General features: G+C 43.0%; 2 protein-coding genes across 2 annotated transcripts in view; both read left to right on the plus strand.

Moving 5' to 3' along the window:
- Positions 1–8,275, plus strand: part of ehbp1 (EH domain binding protein 1) — a 156,379-nt gene extending 148,104 nt beyond the window's left edge. Inside the window, 3 exon segments of the mRNA XM_076285956.1 lie at positions 769–842; positions 7,233–7,347; positions 7,749–8,275. Of these exon segments, the coding sequence (XP_076142071.1) occupies positions 769–842; positions 7,233–7,347; positions 7,749–7,839 (280 nt within the window). The 3' untranslated portion in view covers positions 7,840–8,275.
- Positions 8,276–13,227: 4,952 nt separating this feature from the next.
- otx1 (orthodenticle homeobox 1) lies at positions 13,228–18,733 on the plus strand. Its single transcript, XM_076285096.1, has 4 exons — positions 13,228–13,537; positions 15,203–15,393; positions 15,879–16,030; positions 16,924–18,733. Exons 2-4 carry the CDS (start codon positions 15,297–15,299, stop codon positions 17,668–17,670), a joined length of 996 nt encoding a protein of 331 aa, XP_076141211.1. The 5' UTR covers positions 13,228–13,537; positions 15,203–15,296; the 3' UTR covers positions 17,671–18,733.
- Positions 18,734–19,750: the final 1,017 nt, after the last annotated feature.

Raw genomic sequence — 19,750 nt, forward strand, 5'->3', positions numbered from 1 at the left:
AATAAATGTATTTATGATCTATGAAAAAATATATATGTACATACATACACATACAGTTACTCCTTTTGTGTGTGTGTGTGTGTGTATATGTGACATCTATGTCACTCACTGTTATGTAGGAGTAGAAGCGGGACTGGTAGTTTAAGCTTGGCATTGTTTTTGATATTGACCGTTGTAGAAGAGCCCTCAGTGAGGCTGGGATTCATTAATGCTCTTCCCGTCCCCCGTCTGCAGGGAGGTGACGTGTTTCAGAGGGGGGGGAAATCACTGCCTTTTCATTCCCATCATAGAAGGAGTTTCAAAGCCCCTTTTTGCAAATGGCAGATTGAAGTATTCTAATCACATTATATCACTGGAAGGGAGTCTTTTTTAAGTGGTCAATTAAGCCCGCCACCATGATTATTTTCTCTCAGTTCTGTCTTTGTGCTGGACCGGGGGCTCTGAAGGACAAATTCTATTATGGGGAGAATTAGCTCATTTCCAATACATTTTGAAAGAAGTCAAATTGAATTTGCACGTTGATACCCCACCCCTCTTATTTTTTTATCCCTCTATTTTGCCTCCGTCTCTCTCTCTCTCTCCCTCTCTCTTCGTATCAACCCCAAACAGCTCTTGTGTTTGGGGTTTGTGTATCACTTATTTGCAGTAGATTAATGTGTGGTGGGTGGAGGTGCAGGCGAGTGCTCGAATCAATGTTTATTAAAGGTTTCTTTAAGTGTTTAATGATTTAGTCATTAACATATTGATGAACTTTTACAACTTGCCCAGGGAAAAAGAACATGATCTTGAGAGACGCTTTGAGCTGCTGAACCGGGAGTTAAGAGCAATGCTGGCGATTGAAGGTAAGAGAGGATGAGATATTGGTGAGCGACTTTGTGTGTGTGTGTCTGTGTGTATGTGTGTGTGTTTGGGGGATGGGGGCTCTGCAAAAAAGAACGGTCCTGATAGCACTTCATTAAAACCTGATGATTTTATCATCTCTGATATGAGTCATTTCATTTAAAAAAAAAAAATGTTTTATTTCATATGGCATCACATTGAGACATTATTGGTCTGTGTGTAGTGCATTTGTATGCATAACGGTAAGCCTCAGCATCTACACAGTTATGTATAGTGACCTACATTATACCTGCCATAAGCCTGAATGGCACGCACATCAATGAGAAATCTATTTGATGTGTTCGCAGACATCCCAGATTGTGGACATATAAATACACACACACACCCACCCACATAATCTTCCAGAGTGCATGTTATCCTGCCAGGGAAAAAGGTATAAAAAAGCCTATTGTGTGGTATCAAAGTTGTCTGGTTAACTTTAATCCCTTTGACGGTGTCCTCTTTTGCAAAATGAACCTTTTACAATCAATGCAAATTGATTTTGCTATTCGATGGTGACCCCGCCTCACCCCACGGCCAGCCATGGTAATTTCTTTCTGCACCTGATAAAGCTTACCTGATCCATCATAAATCAATTGTAATTAGGTTGAGGGGACTGGGCCACCGGTGGTTGTGCATAGCCAAGCAGGGACACCACCACCCAAGCTGTAAACAGCCTCTAGTGCCCAAGCTGCCTGCCAGACAGCACTTCCTCTGTAGACGTGTGTGTCGTAATGCATGGACCTCCCTCACCACCTTTTTATCCAACATAACCTTAAAATAAATCTACACACCAACCAAAAAAAAATACATATTTTTTTTTTATTTTTTTTTTTACTTTTCAAACAGTCTCACACCACAGGATTTCTGTGACTGTAGTGGTGTGTGTTTTGAGTGTGTGGAGCCCTGTGTAGAGCGTTCGTAAGCCTAGAGAGAGAGAGAGAGAGAGAGAGAGAGAGAGAGAGAGAGAGAGTAGATGGTGTCTCAGCTTGGTGTCTGTGTGGCTGTAGATCCCCGCCGCACGTTCAGCATGCAGCGCGCTCCCTCAGCCTGCACACTGCTAAACTGGAGTTTTTCCAAGGGTTTCCTACTTATCAGTCTCTTCAAGATATGTCTTCTCTCTCTCTCTCTCTCTCTCTCTCTCTCTCTCTCTCTCTCTCTCTCTCTCTCCCTCTCTCCCTCTCTCTCTCTCTCTCTCTCTCTCTCTGCCTGTCTGCTGACATGCTCTCCCCGGCCGAAGGGGTTTGAGCTCTCCACGTTGGGCTGAGGGCTTTCTTCCCCCAGCGGCAGAGATAGTTCTGAGCTAGTGGCCAGGAGGCGTGCGCGCCCCCTCTCTTATTTGGTGCTCCAACAGGTCCATTCAGGGTGGCCGGCTGCCGACAGGTAATTGCTGATTTGCTTGGTCAGCTGATGACACAGAGAAGAGGGAGGCAAGCCGTGGAGCCGCTGGAGCAGACACACACACACACACACGCACACACACACACACACTTATTCCTGATAGCAAACACCCCAAATCTTCTCACAGAACCATCATCTAGCCTAACCTATGACGGCTGGGCAAGTGTGTGTGTGTGTATGTATGTGTGTGTGTGTGTGTGTGTGTGTGTGTGTGTATGTGTGTGTGCACGCGCAGGTATGTGCGCAAGGGGAGGTAGGAGAAGTCCCCCCACAACCACTATCAAATCAGCTCAACCAGCATCAGAGAGAGAGTGAGAAAAACTAAAACAAGATTAGAACCAATACTAGCTTATGTGTGTCACTAGGGAGCACTGGTAGTGAATGTGGCTTCCCTGATGTAATGTAAAATGATAAGAAGCTACAGATGACGTAGGTATGTATGTCAGTGTGTGTGTGTGTGTGTGTGTATCTACCTGATCATTTGGGTGAAAGTAATCCTGTTGTATTGTCTGTGAAACTATACTTGCAGGATATTGATTGCTATATTTCGATGTTGATTTGTTAGTCTCTACAAAAAAATTCTCACGGCTTTCTTCCGTCAAAGGAGAAACACTGATTGTGGTGATTTGTAGACTGATGACTATTAAGTGCCCCTCACTGACCATTAGTGGACAGATGTGAAAGTGTCCCAGGCCGTGAGTTAGTCCTCCACATTTAAGCACTCCCTAGACAGAGTTGGGGTGTGTGCCAATATAAACCCTGATCCCAGCGTCCCTCCAGGGTTTTATTTCCCATCTACCTGTTGGGTGAGGATGAAGCAGTCTGGGAACGTGGCCTTGTGCAGTATGCCTGCACTCTTGCTACCAAATTGATCCCTTTTTGCCCCTTTTCATCTGCCCATGCACACACACACACACACACACACACACACACACACACAGACATACATTCAGACTTTTTTCTCTCCTCTTTTTTTCCCGTGACTTGGTTGACTCCAGGGCGTGTTATTTGAAAGTGGACGCTTCACTCTTAAAGGGATTTATGCAGAGGTCTCCTATTTTGTGTGTGTGTGTGTGTGTGTGCGGTTTTATATGATAAGCTTTTTTATATGTTTAAAATCAATATGTAATCCTGTGCAGGAGCTTATCCCCCCAACAACCCCATTTGTAAATCTATTTGAGCTTTGTTACAAGTCTAGGCCGCCGTATTCCTCAGATTGATTAGGTGCACTGGTAGAATCCTATCAAATGGCCAGCTTTGATGATGTTGCAAACTCTTTCAAGATTGCTAGTTGACTGGAACTGGAGATAAAGCAAAAGAGGGACAACTCCCCCCTTCTTTACACTATTCACAGAGAGCCTGTTTAATTTCCATCTGAGTGTATCTCTAGGATTTCTAAAGGTTTTGTTCAGGTTTTTCCGTCCCTCCTGTGTGATGTCAATCCACCCTTCTGTGTTCTCAAAACTTATGAAAATAGCTTGAGTTCAATACAACCGCCCGAAAACCCTCAACATATTCCGTGCTGTCAGCTGTTCAATTTAGTTTCAACATTATGCTGTAATCACGTTACACTCACACATCACTTTAAGTGGTTCCGCTAAAAGAATTTGGTTAAACAGTTGTCATTATGTGCACTCTAAACCGGTTTGATGCCATAGTACACTTGTCAGAAGTTTCCCCTCATTAAGAACTGGGAAACGTGTCGGATTTCACTCGTTCTTTTCTCACACATTGTTCTTGCCTGTTTACTGCCAGTGTTGTGGCCACAGGTTGACTCTTATTGGGTGATCACAAGGGCTTGGTCCACTCTCAGAACTAAACACAACTCTACCTGGTGACATGCCATGACTCACTCGCCATATTTATGACTCGACTATATGTGAACTTTTCCCTCTACAAGCCTGAACAGAACACAGTTGAATCAGTTCCAGCCAGGGCACAGTTATGTGCCATGTTATGCTCTTCGGTGACTATTAACTGTCTGAGTAAAGTACTTTTCGAAGTTTGTGATTTTCTTAAAGTTCAAAATATATGTACTTTGAGATTGGTTATAAGAGAATTACTCTTCTGTCGACCGTTCTCTACAACTCCCCCTGCCCCACCACCCATTATTTTCCATGTTGCCCTCTGTGTGCCTGCTAAAGTTGGCCTCCCTCCAGCGCCATCTTTGCCTGTCAGTCGACGTGAGCAGGAGCTGAGATCTTGTGCAACAGGACCGCAAAACTCCCCCTTCTCCTTTCTCCTGATGATTCCGACTTTCTCAAAGTATTTTTTTTTTCAAAACCCAAAAAGAAAAAACTTTCTTCGCCCACATTGCTAGCCAAAAATCCAAGTCCTACTTCCTGAAGTCGAACGTTGTAGCTGTTGCAAAAATTGCAAAAATATTAAGTCGCGGAAGCCGCGAGTAAGGAGCACTTGCTTTCACGACGCCGCTGAGCAGTTAGCGCTCTTGAATAAATTTTGCATAGGAGGGGGGTCATGGGGATTTGAACCAGTGCATTCTTGTGTGGCTTGTGAAGACTCACATGGTTACCATTGGTGTGTATTGTTAGGGTTATCTGAATAAGCACCAAGCATGTGAGTTTTAACGGGATTGCCCAGGGCAGCGAAGAAAGGGAGAGAGAGGCAGGAGTAATCCAAAAGGATTGTGCACACACTCTTTGCGCCATTCTCTCTCACACACACACACTTTCTCTCTCGCTCTCCCTCCTTCTCTTCTTATTTTTTTGCAGTAGGGAGGGACAAATTTAGGCAGTGCCTTGTTTCCCAGCCTGCAGGTTTTTTCTTATTATTTATTTATTTCATTTTTGAAGGGGGTGGTGGGGGGCAGATTTCCCTTCCTGGTCCTCATTTGTTCAGCGATGTCTCTCATTGCTCCTCTTCATTGTTTACTTTCCTAATGAGGGAGGCGGGACTGCAAGGCTGGTGATTGACAGCAGCATGCTCCTTCTCCCTTCCCTGTTGGGCAGGAGCCTTTGGCTTCTTGGCGTGTGTGTGTGTGTGTGTGTGTGTGTGTGTGTGTGTGTGTGTGTGTGTGTGTGTGTGTGTGTGTGTGTGTGTGTGAGGGGAAAAGAGGACGGCTACAGGGGAAGAGAACAAGCTGGAAAAGGAGGGGGATTCCACCCCTTCTCTTTCTCCCCCTTCGACACACACCCCACCCCATTTACCTTCAAAATATTTGAGAAAAGTTTTTTTTTTGTGTGTTGGCTGTAGCTTTCCCCTCCGTCCCCTCTGGGCAGTTTCTTTGTGAAGTGGGCATTGTCGTTTTTTTGACGGAGGACCAGGAGTAACGACAGATCGAATGGAGAGGGAAAAGAAGAAAAGGAAGAGAGAAAGAAAAAAAAAACACACACACACACACTCACTCACTCACTCACTCACTCACTCACTCACTCGCTCGCTCTTTCTCTGGTCCAGACTGACCTGACTGTGGCTGTGGCGCTGTAAACAGTCCCTCATGGCAGAGGAGGGACAGCCAATTACCACACCACTCAGCAACAGGCTTTTCTCCCCTCACTCCACTCCACTCCAGCCCCTCTTGCGGCCCCCGTCAGGCTGCTCCCGCCTGTCCCCCTTTCTCCTCCCCCATCTCCGTGTTTACCTGCCTGGCCTCGGACTCCACCGCGACTGCTCTTCCACGTCACCACGGTAGCACCAAGTTGGGTGTTTTTTTTTTTTTTTTTTTTTTTTTCTTCAACGTCGGTCTTTAATCTCCTAACGATCCCTTTCTCATCCTCCTCCTCCCACTGCAAACCTGCCTCTTTGAAGATGTCTTAACCCCCCATACCAAAACAAAAATGTCTTCAAACATTGCTAGCATATTTTCAGTGTTAGCTGTTGTAAAGGCTAATGACACAACGCCTAGGTCTGAAGGGGGGAAAATAACAGGCCAAATATTGGAACTGTGCTCATTTCGCTCTCTGCGCCACTTCAAAGGCAGGGAGGTTAAATGAGAAAAGAGCAGACCTTTCAGGACAAACACATGGGGCTCAGCAGGGGCTGCGCTCAACAGTTGCAATTTAAAGCAACAAGAGGTAGGAAAACAGGACTCATTTTTTTGTAGCAGTACATTTACATTTTAAAAAGCAAAAACACAAGTCCACACAAATGTCTTCATGTTGTGGTTTTCTGACAATATTTGGTTTGGCCAAGTGCTTTGAGTCTATGCTTGTGTTCACGTGCACAGCCCCAACATGAATTTGTTTGTACGACTTGTGCTGGTGTGTCTGAATTAATGTAAATAGGCTATCGCCCTGGCCAACTGTCTGTGTGTATGTGTGTGTGTGTGTGAGGGGGGGGGGGCTTGTATTATGTGTGTGTAAGCTTTAACAAGGCATAGCTTGCCGGTGAGGCAGCTCCAGGTTGGCTGTGACACCTCTCTCTAATCTGCACTGGTATCGGCGTGTCTGTGAATGTGGCACCCGGGCTGATATTTCAGCCTCGGCCCCAGGGCTCACCTGCCTGCAGGACTGCCTCTCCGCCCTGTCCCTACCCCTACCCCTGCTCCTGCCCCTGTCCCCCTACCCCTGCTCAGAGTAGCCCAGCACCAGGCCCCAAGTGGGGCTACTCCAGAACCTTCTGGAACCCTTCCTGACGCTGCCCGCTGTCCTGATATATCAAGAGTGCCTCGCACCCACATCAGGCCGTGCCGCTCCGCTCCTGTTTGAACATTGCATTCCTGCACTGGGATTAAAATACCAGGCGACGTGACAGCAACCACATTCAAGAGCAGCATTCAACAAGCGTGTTTATTGCCACCAGTCATGGAAAAAGACATGTCAGGTTCAGTCAAATCGGAGCGATTAGGATCGTCTCATGAAGACACTGCGCCACGATTTGTTTGGAGATATTGGAGTCTCTCAAATCAGGCCACAATCTCCTTGCTGTGTAGATTGTTTTGGTTTTGAAATTCCCAGAATGCTTAGCGGTGTCTCGCCCTGTTGTCCCAACAGACTGGCAGAAGACAGAGGCCCAGAAGTGGCGTGAGCAGCTACTCCTGGACGAACTGGTCATACTGGTCAACAAGAGGGACGCCCTGGTGCGGGACCTGGACGCGCAGGAGAAACAGTAAGTCCTCCATCTCTCTCTTGCGTCTCACTGTCTCTGTCTGTTTGTCACGATCACTTCTTGTGGCAAAGCATGCTGGAAAACCACAGCCCAGGGCCCTGTGGTTGAGAGTGGAGTGGTGGAGTGGAGTGTTTAAAAAGCGGGAGAGCTGGTGGAGTGCATGGTGTTCTCTCTCTAGTGCACAAGTGAAAGTGCATGCAGGTAGTGGTGCGCGTGTGTGCATGTGTGTGTGTGTGTGTGTGTGTGTGTGTGTGTGTGCGTGCACTCCAGTCGTGCTCCATACGTGTCCCACAGGTGCCTCAGTGTCCCGAGTCTCCGAGTCTGTCCTTGTGTGTCCATGTCCACACACGTGTCTCCTGCAGCCGTGCCCACACCTGTCTCTGTCTTCTGTTTGTCCTCAGAGCCGAGGAGGAGGACGAGCACCTGGAGAGAACTCTGGAGCAGAACAAGGGCAAGATGACCAAGAAAGAAGAGAAGTGTGTCCTTCAATGATTGTCATCTTTTCTTGTTTTTGTTTTGTTTGTTTGTTTAGTTCTGTTGTTCCCCTCCCCCAAGTGGAGGAAAACAACAAAACGACGTGTTATTTTTTTAGTACATGTAAAGAGATTCATCAGCAGTAGAGATTTTGAGATGCCCCCATTGTTTCATTTAATTTTATGACATGTGACCCTTTGGAAAAAAAGAACCAGTCCTTTATCTCCAGGGCAGAGCTGACTTAGCTGAGGGTTCCATGTGTCCGCCCTCTCATGCTTTGTACTGAGTTTATACTGAGAACATTTCTTCCACTTATAAAATATATATAATTTCTTGTCTCTTTTTTTGTTTGCTTTGTCAAACAAGGTACTTGTATGTAACACACAGCTCCGTGCAAAACTTACCTTGAATCAGAAATACTGTGTACTGATTCTTTGAGAAGGGGGTGGGGTGGGGGGGTGGGGGGGGTATTAAGCAGCTTTTGAATTTGAATCAGAATGGTTTCTACAGACGCATATGGCCTTGTCAGTCTGAATGTGTTTTAATCCTGACAGTGGGACTTGTTTTTAAAAAAAAAAAATGTAGGTACAGCACAAGTTGTTTTATCTGGGGGACTTTTATTACCATCATTTTATGGGACTACATTTCAAAAGGAAATCATATCATTTCAAACTGACAAAACAAGATGAACACAACTAATACTGTCCTCGTTCATTTGCAAGCAATGTTTGTTACTTGATGAGCTTTTAAAATACTCTAGATTTTAGGGTTTTACAAATGAAACATTAAAAAGGGCCGTGTGGTGCATTTCAGAAAGCAGACATTCTGTGGCTTTTGTGACTTTTATTTTGTGCTTGAACACAGTTTACCAAATTTTTCTGTGGTGCAGAGCCACAATGCATGGACTGTAGACCAGGGAGCGGACTATCTTGTTGTATATTTTTCATCACTAGTCTGAGATAGCTTGCAGCAGGAAAAAAGACTTTAATTTCCACATTCAGCAGAGAGCAGAGTAATTATTTATTGCGGTGTGCCCTTTGAGCCACAACTAAAGTAACTAACACCATGTGCATTTGCTCAAGGAGGTTGTTTATATTTATTGTAAACTTAAAAAAGAGAATTATCATTTCATTTGCAAACCTCACTGCTTTTTTTTCACATCTGATGCAGCTGTATTATTGTGCAAGTATTTACCTGTTTATTTATTCCAATGTCATAAAATACCAGTCATCAATAAAAATCCCAATGCTTTCATACTCAAACATGCCTTTTGTACAACTTTGTGATTCAACCTAAATACACCGGTGAGAGACCAAGAGGACCTGCGTGCAACATCAAAATGTCATGAATAAATTATTTAAGTTGATTTTATCTCGAGCTATTTATTTTTAATGCCACTTTAGTCAATAGCGCTCTGATGCGTGTAGATCAGGCAGTTATCGAAGCTTATATATCATGTTATATTACAGTCTGTCTTTTTCCCTTTGTATTTGTTCCTGTGTTGCATCGGCGTCAATAAGCAACGGCATGTCGCATACTTACTTTGCCAGATATTGACATGAATCAAAATGACAATCCCATCATGTGCCTATTTTAAGGCGCATTTGACAATTAAAAAAAGTTATCCAATAGTTTGTTTATAAAAGTAGGCTACCTGTTTTGAATTGGCATTTGTTTTATAACTCAGGTTTACTTTATTGAATTTGAATCTAGCCTAATTGTTTCAGATAGGCCATCATATTTTATTCCCAAAGCAGGTATGTCAATGGCATCATCATAAGAGAGCATGTTTAGTGTACGATGGACTGATCGGGCGAATTCCCAAGCGCTTTATGGCTATTTATAAATTAGTATTTGCATTTGTTTTGTTTGAGGTCGATGGCGAGTAGCCGCTCCTCTGAGGCAGATTAGGCCGAATCACTTTGTACAGAACATCTGTTTTCTCTCGCATATTTTTCACGCCGCGAAGAGAGGGGCTGCAGCAAAGAGACGCCTCTTGACTGACTGCCGAGTACCCATCGTCGCAGCCTCGCATCCACGATTAAACATGCCCAATAAGTTTTGACAGCAGACGTCCTCCCTGGCCTTTCTAATACTTTCAAATTAATTTGCTGATCGCTTCCCTGCTTGGGTCCGACTGTACATCCATATGATGTCCCCCTAAGGCGCTTTTGTTTTTTTGTTTTTTATTATTCCGCAGTTATCGCGGATGACTATAATCTCCTGAATGGAGCGCACTAAATGGCGCTCACAAACGATTAGACCCTGGTGAAGGGCATTTGTTTGTTGCCTTAATCATATAGTTTCACTCAGTTAGTGGGGAGAATATGATTGGGATATGTTGTATGCATTACAACATCAGCATGCTCTGTGTAATCCAAATGAAATCAACTTACTTTCCTTTGTCCCGAAAAAATAACGCAGCAGTCGGTATTTCTTTTTACCTCGAAAACTATTATTACTGTATGGTAGTAAGGTAATGTAAAGTTCATATGAGAAATGTTTAATCTATGAATTTGGTGTGATGTAAAATAACAAAGATAAAAAAAATTACAAGTTACACTAAGGTAGAATTGCCAGATTTAAGTAGCCTACCCCTTAAGAGTCCCAAATTATCTTTGCACCGTTTAGCCTATTGTGTACAAATATTTTTTTTAATAATTTGAATTCATGATTGAGATAATTATACCATATTATAAGCGTTTACATAATTAAATAGAAGTGTGGTCAAATCACAAAAATAACTGGAAACGTGGCGTTAATAGTAAGTGGTCTAAATAAACAAAATAACGCAATATCTACGAAATATTACATACAATATTATAACATGTTTTTTTTATAAAGAGTTCAGAGGTCTCTTACCTGGAGATCTTTCCACCATTCCTCCATTGCAGGATATATGTATACATATATATATATATATATATATATATGCATAATGTCATTAAATCTAAACGTTAATAACTTTATAGTAGGTCACTGCAGCAATAGTATGCGCTTTTCTGTGCTTAGCGCATGGTGAAAAGCCAGTTCTCCATCTCGGCGCTGAGAAATGTGGATCCATGTGTGCGAATGGGTGATCTCCTGGCCCTGGTTGTGGATGTACGCACTTTGAAGTCCGTGGCCTCACCTCGCAGGTGTTGATCAGTGGGATTTCACTAAAGCCTCGACCGTCGAAGCTCCTTCCCGCTCGCTAAAATGTACCAAGGGAAAACACGGGCGATCCTCGTTGCACGGGGCTCTTACAATATCGTATTTTATGCATCATCCCTTTAATAAGCGCCGACAACATCCGCGACCTGCTCCAATCTTGCCGGCTAGAGAGACCAAACTTTTCCCCCTCCTCTCTTTGCCTCCCCTAATCCCGAGCTTTACGAGCTCAGCATTAAGAAAATTCGACTGCAATTTGGGATTAGACAAAATACTCTTATTACAAAAGGTTCCTGCAACTTGATAGCTTGATACTTGTTCTGGGGTTTATCACAGCGCCTTAACCACGTCAGAGCTTTTTAAAAACATGAAATCTTGGGAATTGTCAGAATAATGCTGCTCTTTTGTGTTCTAAAGACACGCTTTGTTAAGGGCTCGTGCAGAATTTTACTGTGAAAATGATTATTTGAGAACATGGAGAATCCACTGTCCTAACATATCAAGGCGATAGGCCTGCCCTGTCAATTTGTAATTTTCTTTAAAATATATATTTTTTAAGTTTACAAAACGTTTGATATGTGCATGATGCGCTATTGTGCAGGTGCAGGCCTACGCACAACTTCCAATAACTTTTTCTTTACTTCTAGCCACTGGTGGCATTGCGAGGCATCTCTGTTCTTCCTAGGAGTACTTTTGTCAATGACTTTAGAGATGTATAGAGGAACGTGTAAATCCGGCCTTTGATTGGGCGGCCCATATAGTAAAAATGTAATTTCGTTCCTACGGCGGTCACTTGCTTTGAACATTAGCTCGCTTTCAGCTCAGGCCTCAATTAGAATGAGTTGATTTTGTGAGATCAACAAAGGGAGCGACCGAAGCCTTATTAAGGTCCTCAGAGCATCTCACCGACCCTTTGAGAAACAGTTAAGGAAACACTGCGCCCTCCATGATATTCTGTTACCGTATTTTATTGCCATTTCTTTGGGAAAGTGAGGCTTGAAAAGTGCTTTCTTTGATTTCGAGGTGCTGATTCTCTTCGCGTTGGTTTCATTTATTTTCTGGAACGGCTGAGTTTTTCTCCAATTCTTTTCAGATCTCCCCTCCGCGTGGTAAAGGACTCTGTCCCTATTAAACTTTACGCCGACTATTCTGAAATGTAATTCTAAGTGGGGATTAGACCTCCATTAATATTCATGAGATTGGAATACAATAAAAAAAGAAAATAGATATAAAATAGATAAATTAAACTTTCTAGCTATGCAGGCCTATCTTGTATCGTTTGGCATCGCTAAAGACAGCGAATATGTCAGATGCATTTTATCTAAGTTTATAAGCTTTAGCATACCTACCAAAAATATATGGGTTGAATCATGGAATAGCCAAAATTGCATTAGGGTTAGCAACGAGCTATTCCGAATAACGTCACACATTCTGTAGGCCTACCCAAACTCTACGCATATTAGACACACTGACTAAGGCTATAGCCTACTTTTAAAATACTTATGTCTGTCTTGCTTTGCATAAAAACATAGAAAAAGGCTGTTCCACCACTGTAAACACTTAACTGATAATCCGTGAGGTAATAATGCACCAGAGGAAAACGTCTCTTGCAAATTCAAAAGATTGGGATACAGACTGCTACTCAAATATAAATAGTATAGGCTACTGAAACTATGATGTCCTCTCGATATATTTGTGTGGCCTGCGCTCTTTGATTTATTGTAAAACGCCCAATTATTTCACTATTTCAAAAAAAGCAATAGGCCAGCGATGCCTTTACCTTTTTATTTCCACTTTTCCCACATACCCTCTGTTAAAAGCACGTAGATGAAGGCAGAACCAGACTAATTTTTATTGGCTGCACTCTCCGAAGCACTCATCTGCTTCAATCATTCCACTTCAAACAAACATGAATTTGTTCTTCATAATGCCTTTCGTTTTGGCTCAACATTATGCGTGTGATGACCCAATACGACTTATAAATCCATGCTAATTTTCAAATGCTTGTTAGGTTTCAGTATTTTGTTCTTTTAAAAATCTCTCCGACCATGCAGGTTTGTGTTGCCCTCAGTCAGGCTGTGGTGGGAATGTTTTGCTTCTACGCGCCCGGAATGGCTATTTCTGCTGTCTGTCAAACGGAGGTGGAGAGAGGATTGGCTCCAATGGGCGGATCTGCAGTTGTCCTACGCTCATAGAGGGGCAGGATAGGGAGAAGGTGATCAATCTCCATCCGTCTACATTTGCAATCACCTTAACACAGTGACAGACACAACCGACCAGCCAAAGCAAATGAGTTTTTATTTGGTTTTGAACCCCGGAAACGTTCGCTGACTTGGCTACAGCAGAGAAATACAACGACTGAACACGTGCTCCATATCAACACATTTTGCATGCGTGCATTTTAACGACTGTTTCAGAGTTCGCCTGTTCATTTGAGTTCGAGCTACTGAAGTTATCCGGTGTTGCTGTCGAGCTTCCTCCATTGGTGGATAATTTTTAATCGTTAAGGGTTTTGATCAGCCCTCACCTGAGGTGAAAAGGAGGCTACGGAGGGAGAGAGAAACAGGTAAGCAAATATTTTAAACGCTTCTGAGTCGTTTCAAATGTTCAGGTTTACTTGCATTATTTAGTTGGCGCTGACTTGCGTTTAAAGACGGAAATCGGAATCCAGACTATGCATGCATGGCGATGAGCCATTCTCTCGGGAGGAAGCTTTGGCCGTTTTGTTCCCCTATAAACTTGTTCCAGAAGTTACATTTTATATTTAAGGTTGTGCCCTCCTTTTGACTCACTGACTTTAAATATGACTAGCCCATAATGGATTTATTTGTCGTCACTAATTGTCTTTGAATACATTAAATAAAATAAAACGAAAAAGAAAACAGTGTAAATTAAGACCTACAGTCCGTGTATTTACTTTATTTTGTAAACCGCTATTGGCCACCAATTCCCGTTTAGAACGTCTACACTAGAGGATAATTGGAGAGGCGTGTTTTGGTTTTAATTTATTTTACTGATAAGGCCGTTGCTTAAACGTTTTCCCTAGAGGTCTAATCTAAATTGCAATTGGGTTCATTTGCACTGAGATCTCTCGTCTTTTTAAATCGGTCTTACAGCTGGAAATGTTGTTCAGGAGATGTCCGAATACACACTCAAGACCTGATTTGGGGTTCTCAGCAAGGGGCAAATGATTCCACTAGCAGAAGAGATACGGAGCTTCCGCCCATTAACAAAATAATTTGCTGTATTAGTTTTTGTCTGAACTTAAAATCGGTCTTAATTAGAGGTGTGACAATAATTTGTCTCACACTCCACACAAACACAAGGTCTGTGACTGTTTCAGATCACAGGATGGAGCTAAATATTGTCCCCATTACTAAGAAGATTGTAGCCTAATAAGCTTGGTATTCTGAAAGTTTGGTTTAACATCTGTTAATAAATAATAGTGTATAGGTTAAAGTCTGTTGAGTCCTCAGATAGTCATAAAATGTATTAACGTATAGCCTATACTGTAAAAATGTAGAAAATGAACCTGCGCTGTTAGGCCTCACTATTTTTTGGCCAAGTAAGTTTAGACTACACTGTAGTTCCACAACCTGTCCTAAACCGATGGAACAAATAGAATGTTTCTTTTTCATTATTTGCACTACTTTTTTTGCTGGCGGCCTTGTTCTTTTTGATAAATATATAAAATGGAAGTTTTGAAGTCCGACGGGTTTCAGTGGGTATCCTACGTATCTGACATTTCTGGAGATCTAGTCTCCTCGGAATGAGGCTGGCTATCTTAAGTAATTATTTTTATCTTTGGACGCTATAGGCTATTTGCTCACCATAAATACATACAAACACGAACATGACTAACAAAAATGAAATGATCCCAGTTGCCCATTCTAAGGAGTAGGCTAATTTTGATCAGCACCATTTGGATGGCATAACCTATTGATGAGAATTCTAATTTCGTTTAGAACATTCATTTCTGTGACTGACTTGTAAAATATTTTGTGTTCATTTTGGGGATTTAATGTATCCTACAGAACAAAAAATGTAAAATATTTCTCTGACTAATAATTGCAAATGAACGTGCCGTAATAGTCCAGCTATTTTATATGCAGTAGCCTACAGTTGCTCACACAACTTTTTCTGTTTTAATTTCAGCCTCATTTATTCGGTCGCCTCGCATGTTAGGCGTTCGTGTGCAATTTTGCAAATAATGGCTTTTCTTTCATTTTAGTGTTTTTACTTGGGACGTTTTCTCCGGCAAGCTGCAACATCGGGGCAAATCGAACTATTGGCAAGATCTGGGGGGACCCGTGACTGCCTCTAGCATGATGTCATACCTCAAACAGCCCCCCTACGCCATGAACGGCCTGGGGCTGAGCGGAGCCGCAATGGACCTGCTACATCCTTCTGTGGGGTACCCAGGTGAGCCATCGCTTTACGTTAAAGTCTAACCCCACTTAGGATATATATTCAACCTTGCCCTATTTGAACTTGCCGTAGACGCGCAGGATAGGAACCACTTCAACCAGTAAAAGTCAGCAAATAGGCTACATAATTTCTGGAAGTGCGTCTAAAATAATTCCCAAGGACGTTCTTGTAGGCCGACGCTTTGTCACAGTAAAAAAAATAATGGATATTTTCCTCACGATTTAACTCGTGAAATATCATTACTGCTTGGGCCTAGGCTGTACAAGCACCTCACCCTTGAATTGTGCTGATGCTGTGAAAGGCTATATTCTCTTGAACCTAGTCATCTAGCCAGACGTTATTAATGTCGGTCTGTCAACAATCTATTTTAGATGGGCGGCTGTTTTGTTCTTCTTATAATTCGTGGGACATGGGCTTATCATGAACCTAAATGTTATAATTTTGTGATTAACTTTGTGATGTTCTTTTTTGTGCTTCAGCAACTCCCAGAAAACAGCGTCGGGAACGGACTACATTTACGCGTTCACAGCTGGACATTCTTGAGGCCCTCTTCGCCAAAACGCGCTACCCCGATATTTTCATGAGGGAAGAGGTGGCGCTGAAAATAAACCTTCCTGAGTCTAGAGTTCAGGTAACTCACTTTTTCAAACTATTCATCGATGTATTTCTACTTCTTAAGAATTTAACAATAGCTTACTAGTGGCTTATCCCAATGAAGCTGTAGGCCAGCGTTACGTGACCTTAGGAACCTGCTCACTGGCCCCCTCTTGTGACTGTAAAAAACATTTATTTGTGAAGTGTTGATATAAAACTTCTGCCAACTGAATCGTTTAGTGGGCCATGAAGGCTACAAATCCGGTGTAAAAATCCCTAGAGCACTGCCACCTACCTTCCTATAAATGTGCAGATTTCTTTCTGTTCTTAGAACAAAGAAACATCTGTAATAAATTGCTTGAATGGGGTCGGTAGAGGATTATCAATTTTAGCTAATGCAAGTAACCGAATTAGTGGCATTGCAATTACATATAAAGATTGTTTTTCTAATTGCAACATTTTTGCCACTCAATTTTTGTACTTGGAGAAAATTGGACACTGTATTTCACGATTTCATGTAGATTGTAAAGCGTGGCAAAATATTTTGGGGCAAAGAAAGTCTTATTTTTGGAAAACCAATTATAGCCTACTTCCCCTGAATATTTGTGTGAAACAAAAAAAAAAAACCTTACATGAGTAGACCCTCTACAAACGATTGGATTACCCATCACTGAGGGGGAAACTCAATAGCCTGTTATCTTGGTGGCGTCTACATAGTATGAAGTCAGAGCCAGACTGTAGAAAAAGGAGCCTGGATGCAAATTAATGTTGGTAATGACTAATAACCACCAATTTTCCACAGTAATGAAGTACAATAGCTGTCTTCCTTGTCCTTCAGATGTACATCAAAGGACTGACTCTCTCCCTGCGTTTCTGAAGAATCATTAACTGAAATGTGCCCCCCCCCCCCCTCTCTCTCTGTGGCCTCAGGTTTGGTTCAAGAACCGGCGGGCCAAGTGCAGACAGCAGCAGCAGAGTGGCAGCAATGCCAAGGCCCGGCCGCCCAAGAAGAAGTCGTCCCCCACGCGCGAGAGCACGGGCTCCGAGAGCAGCGGGCAGTTCACCCCGCCGGCCGTCTCCAGCGCCGGCTCCTCGTCCAGCTCCAGCTCGTCCACGGGCAACGGCGCGGGTGCCAACGCAGGCATCAGCAGCACATCTACCTCCATCAGCACCGTCTCCTCCATCTGGAGCCCGGCCATCTCCCCGGGTTCGGCCCCGGCTCCCCCGGTCACTCTGCCCGAACCCGTGGCCCCCGCTAACGCGTCCTGCATGCAGCGCTCCGTCTCCGGCACCGCCGGCTCCTCTTACCCCATGTCCTACAACCAGCCGGCCGGCTACAGCCAGGGCTACCCGGCCCCATCCGGCTCCTACTTCAGTGGAGTGGACTGCGGCTCCTACTTGGCCCCTATGCACTCTCACCACCACCCACACCAACTCAGCCCTATGACGGCCTCCTCCATGTCTGGACACCCCCATCACCACATCAGCCAGTCCTCAGGGCACCACCACCACCACCATCACCACCACCAGGCCTACAGTGGCGCGGGACTGGCCTTCAACTCCTCTGACTGCCTGGATTACAAAGAACAAACCGCCTCCTCGTGGAAACTCAACTTCAACGCCACAGACTGTCTGGACTACAAAGACCAGACTTCCTGGAGATTCCAAGTCTTGTGATTTTTTTTTTTCTTCTTTTTTTCTCCCTTCCTCTTGCTTCCCCTTCTTCAGCCCTCTTGTTTTTCATAGTGTGTTGTTTTAAAAAAAAAGTATATGAACTTATAAACTTAACAAAATAGTTAGATGTTCACCAACTTTTTAAAAAGACAAACCCCTGCCTGGGAAAGAAATCAGTGACATTGGAAGACTATGGACAAGATTAAAATAAAATTTAAAAAGTTTCCTTTTTACTTTTGTCAATGAAGAATTGTGATACAAAAAATGCCCTGGGAAGACCTTGCAAATGCTGGACATGTTAAAAAGATAATGTTGTTTCGACTAAACGTCAGCAGCCACCAGCCCACTTCTTCAATGTGCCCTTCTCTCCTAAGTGATATGGAATACAGTTGTTTTTTCTTCCCTTGCACAGCGACGCTGACAGTTCAGTGGCCTGCTTACCTCCATCCCAATCCCAAAACTGTATAGTTTCTGCGGTTCCTTTTTTTCTTAAATGGGTTATTTTTAGGACGAAAGAGATTTTTAGTCAGCTGCGTAAGGGAGCTGAAATGTGTAAATATGTATTTGGGTCAGTTACAGTGACCACATTTAGTTGGTGTTTACTGGATTTGGAATGGTTTAAGACATTGCAAACGAGTTTTATGTAAATGTTTCTCCACAATGTTCCAAAGAAAACAATTCGGCCGTTTTCACTTTTGTCCGTGTATTTGTTCGGTTTTTTTTTTTTATTCCACTCTAAAAAAGGATTTAATATTTTAAGAAAAGCAAAGATATAGGCCCTATGCTGCAATAATGTATTTGAACGAATTGGGTCATTTAGCTTAATTTGGACAACGTTAACAGGACGGAATTTATTACAGAAACAACATTCATTGTTTTGAAGTGTTATTATTGAATGTGCTGTGTGTCATTTCTCTCAAGCAGCACACCATCATACCAATTTTTCAAAATTTGCTTTGGTCATATTTCAACGGTGATACTGGTTTAATTTTAACAGCACTTGATTTACTGTTTTAATCAAAAGATAATTTTGATAATGGATTTAGACCACCGTTTCAAATGCCAGTGAAATTCTGAATGTATCCCAGGCGAGCGCCCTTACAGTCATCATGTCCATAAAATAAAGATCAGTTAACAAAAACTAAACTCTATAATGGATTTTGTGTGGAGTGTTTTTCACGTGCAACACCCACATTCTGAACGCATTGCTGAATAGGATGTTTATTTATTTATTTTTCGTTGCACATTTCCAAACGTAACATCACAAACATGATTAAATTAATACGATTATAAATCATATACATTTATTCCCATTTTATTTCGTGTATGGCAGTTTGTTATAGTCTACATGTGAAGTCGAATGATGGTTTTGTTCAAGTTGATGTGTTCTGTAGAGTTTAGACTTTGCTTGTCTTAATTTGGTCTGCACTGCAGTTTCTCGTGAAGAATTCTCACGCTTGCACTCGATGAGGAAGTTAAAAAGGTTAACTCGACCGGATTAAAAATTTGGTTGGTGAGCCCATACTGGCCCCAAGCTTTACGAAAGCATGGGTATAAAATTGCATCCACTCTCCCCTGCAGATAGCAACACACAACTGAAGCTAAATTGGGGAGGGTCTCGCATATGGTTGGAAGTGTCTTTTGAACGAGAAAGGCGCATTTAAATGTTTCCAATATTTGTTGTGCTCATTTGATCAGGTCGTAATTGAATGCGAGAGTGTAAAAGCATGATAATTACTTCCCCCGCGTAACGCTGCGAGCGAGTTTATCCAAAATAACCTGCAGCAGTATCACCACTTCTGATTCGGTAATTACGTGGGTGGAGTCGGGTTAATGGGTCAAATGTGGAGAGGGAGTACATTAGAGCGAAGCCGCTGTCAGGCATTAGCCCATTAAAACGAAAGAGAGAGCGAGAGGGGGAGAAAAGAAAACAACTCTGCGCTTGGCAGGGCTGTTTGGGCTCCTCTGCCGAGCAGGTTATTAAAACAGTGAACAAAAAATCGTCTGTCAGAAGTCCCCCCCTTCATGGACAGGAATTGTGAAACCGCATCTATAGAGGGACAGAGATAAGGTGCAGGAAATA

Source organism: Alosa pseudoharengus, unplaced genomic scaffold (genome assembly GCF_046254945.1).
Source record: "Alosa pseudoharengus isolate Yale_2024_CS ecotype anadromous, Long Island Sound unplaced genomic scaffold, YU_APseudo_1.1 YU_APseudo_1.1_scf_15, whole genome shotgun sequence".
Taxonomy (NCBI): Eukaryota; Metazoa; Chordata; class Actinopteri; order Clupeiformes; family Clupeidae; genus Alosa; species Alosa pseudoharengus.

Bases quoted from the DNA above. Each gene is read 5' to 3' on its own strand.
- otx1 (XM_076285096.1), top strand. From the start codon at position 15,297: ATGATGTCATACCTCAAACAGCCCCCCTACGCCATGAACGGCCTGGGG. The intron at 15,394-15,878 runs GTGAGCCATCGC...TTTGTGCTTCAG, and splicing joins TCCTTCTGTGGGGTACCCAG to CAACTCCCAGAAAACAGCGT. The intron at 16,031-16,923 runs GTAACTCACTTT...CTGTGGCCTCAG, and splicing joins TTCCTGAGTCTAGAGTTCAG to GTTTGGTTCAAGAACCGGCG.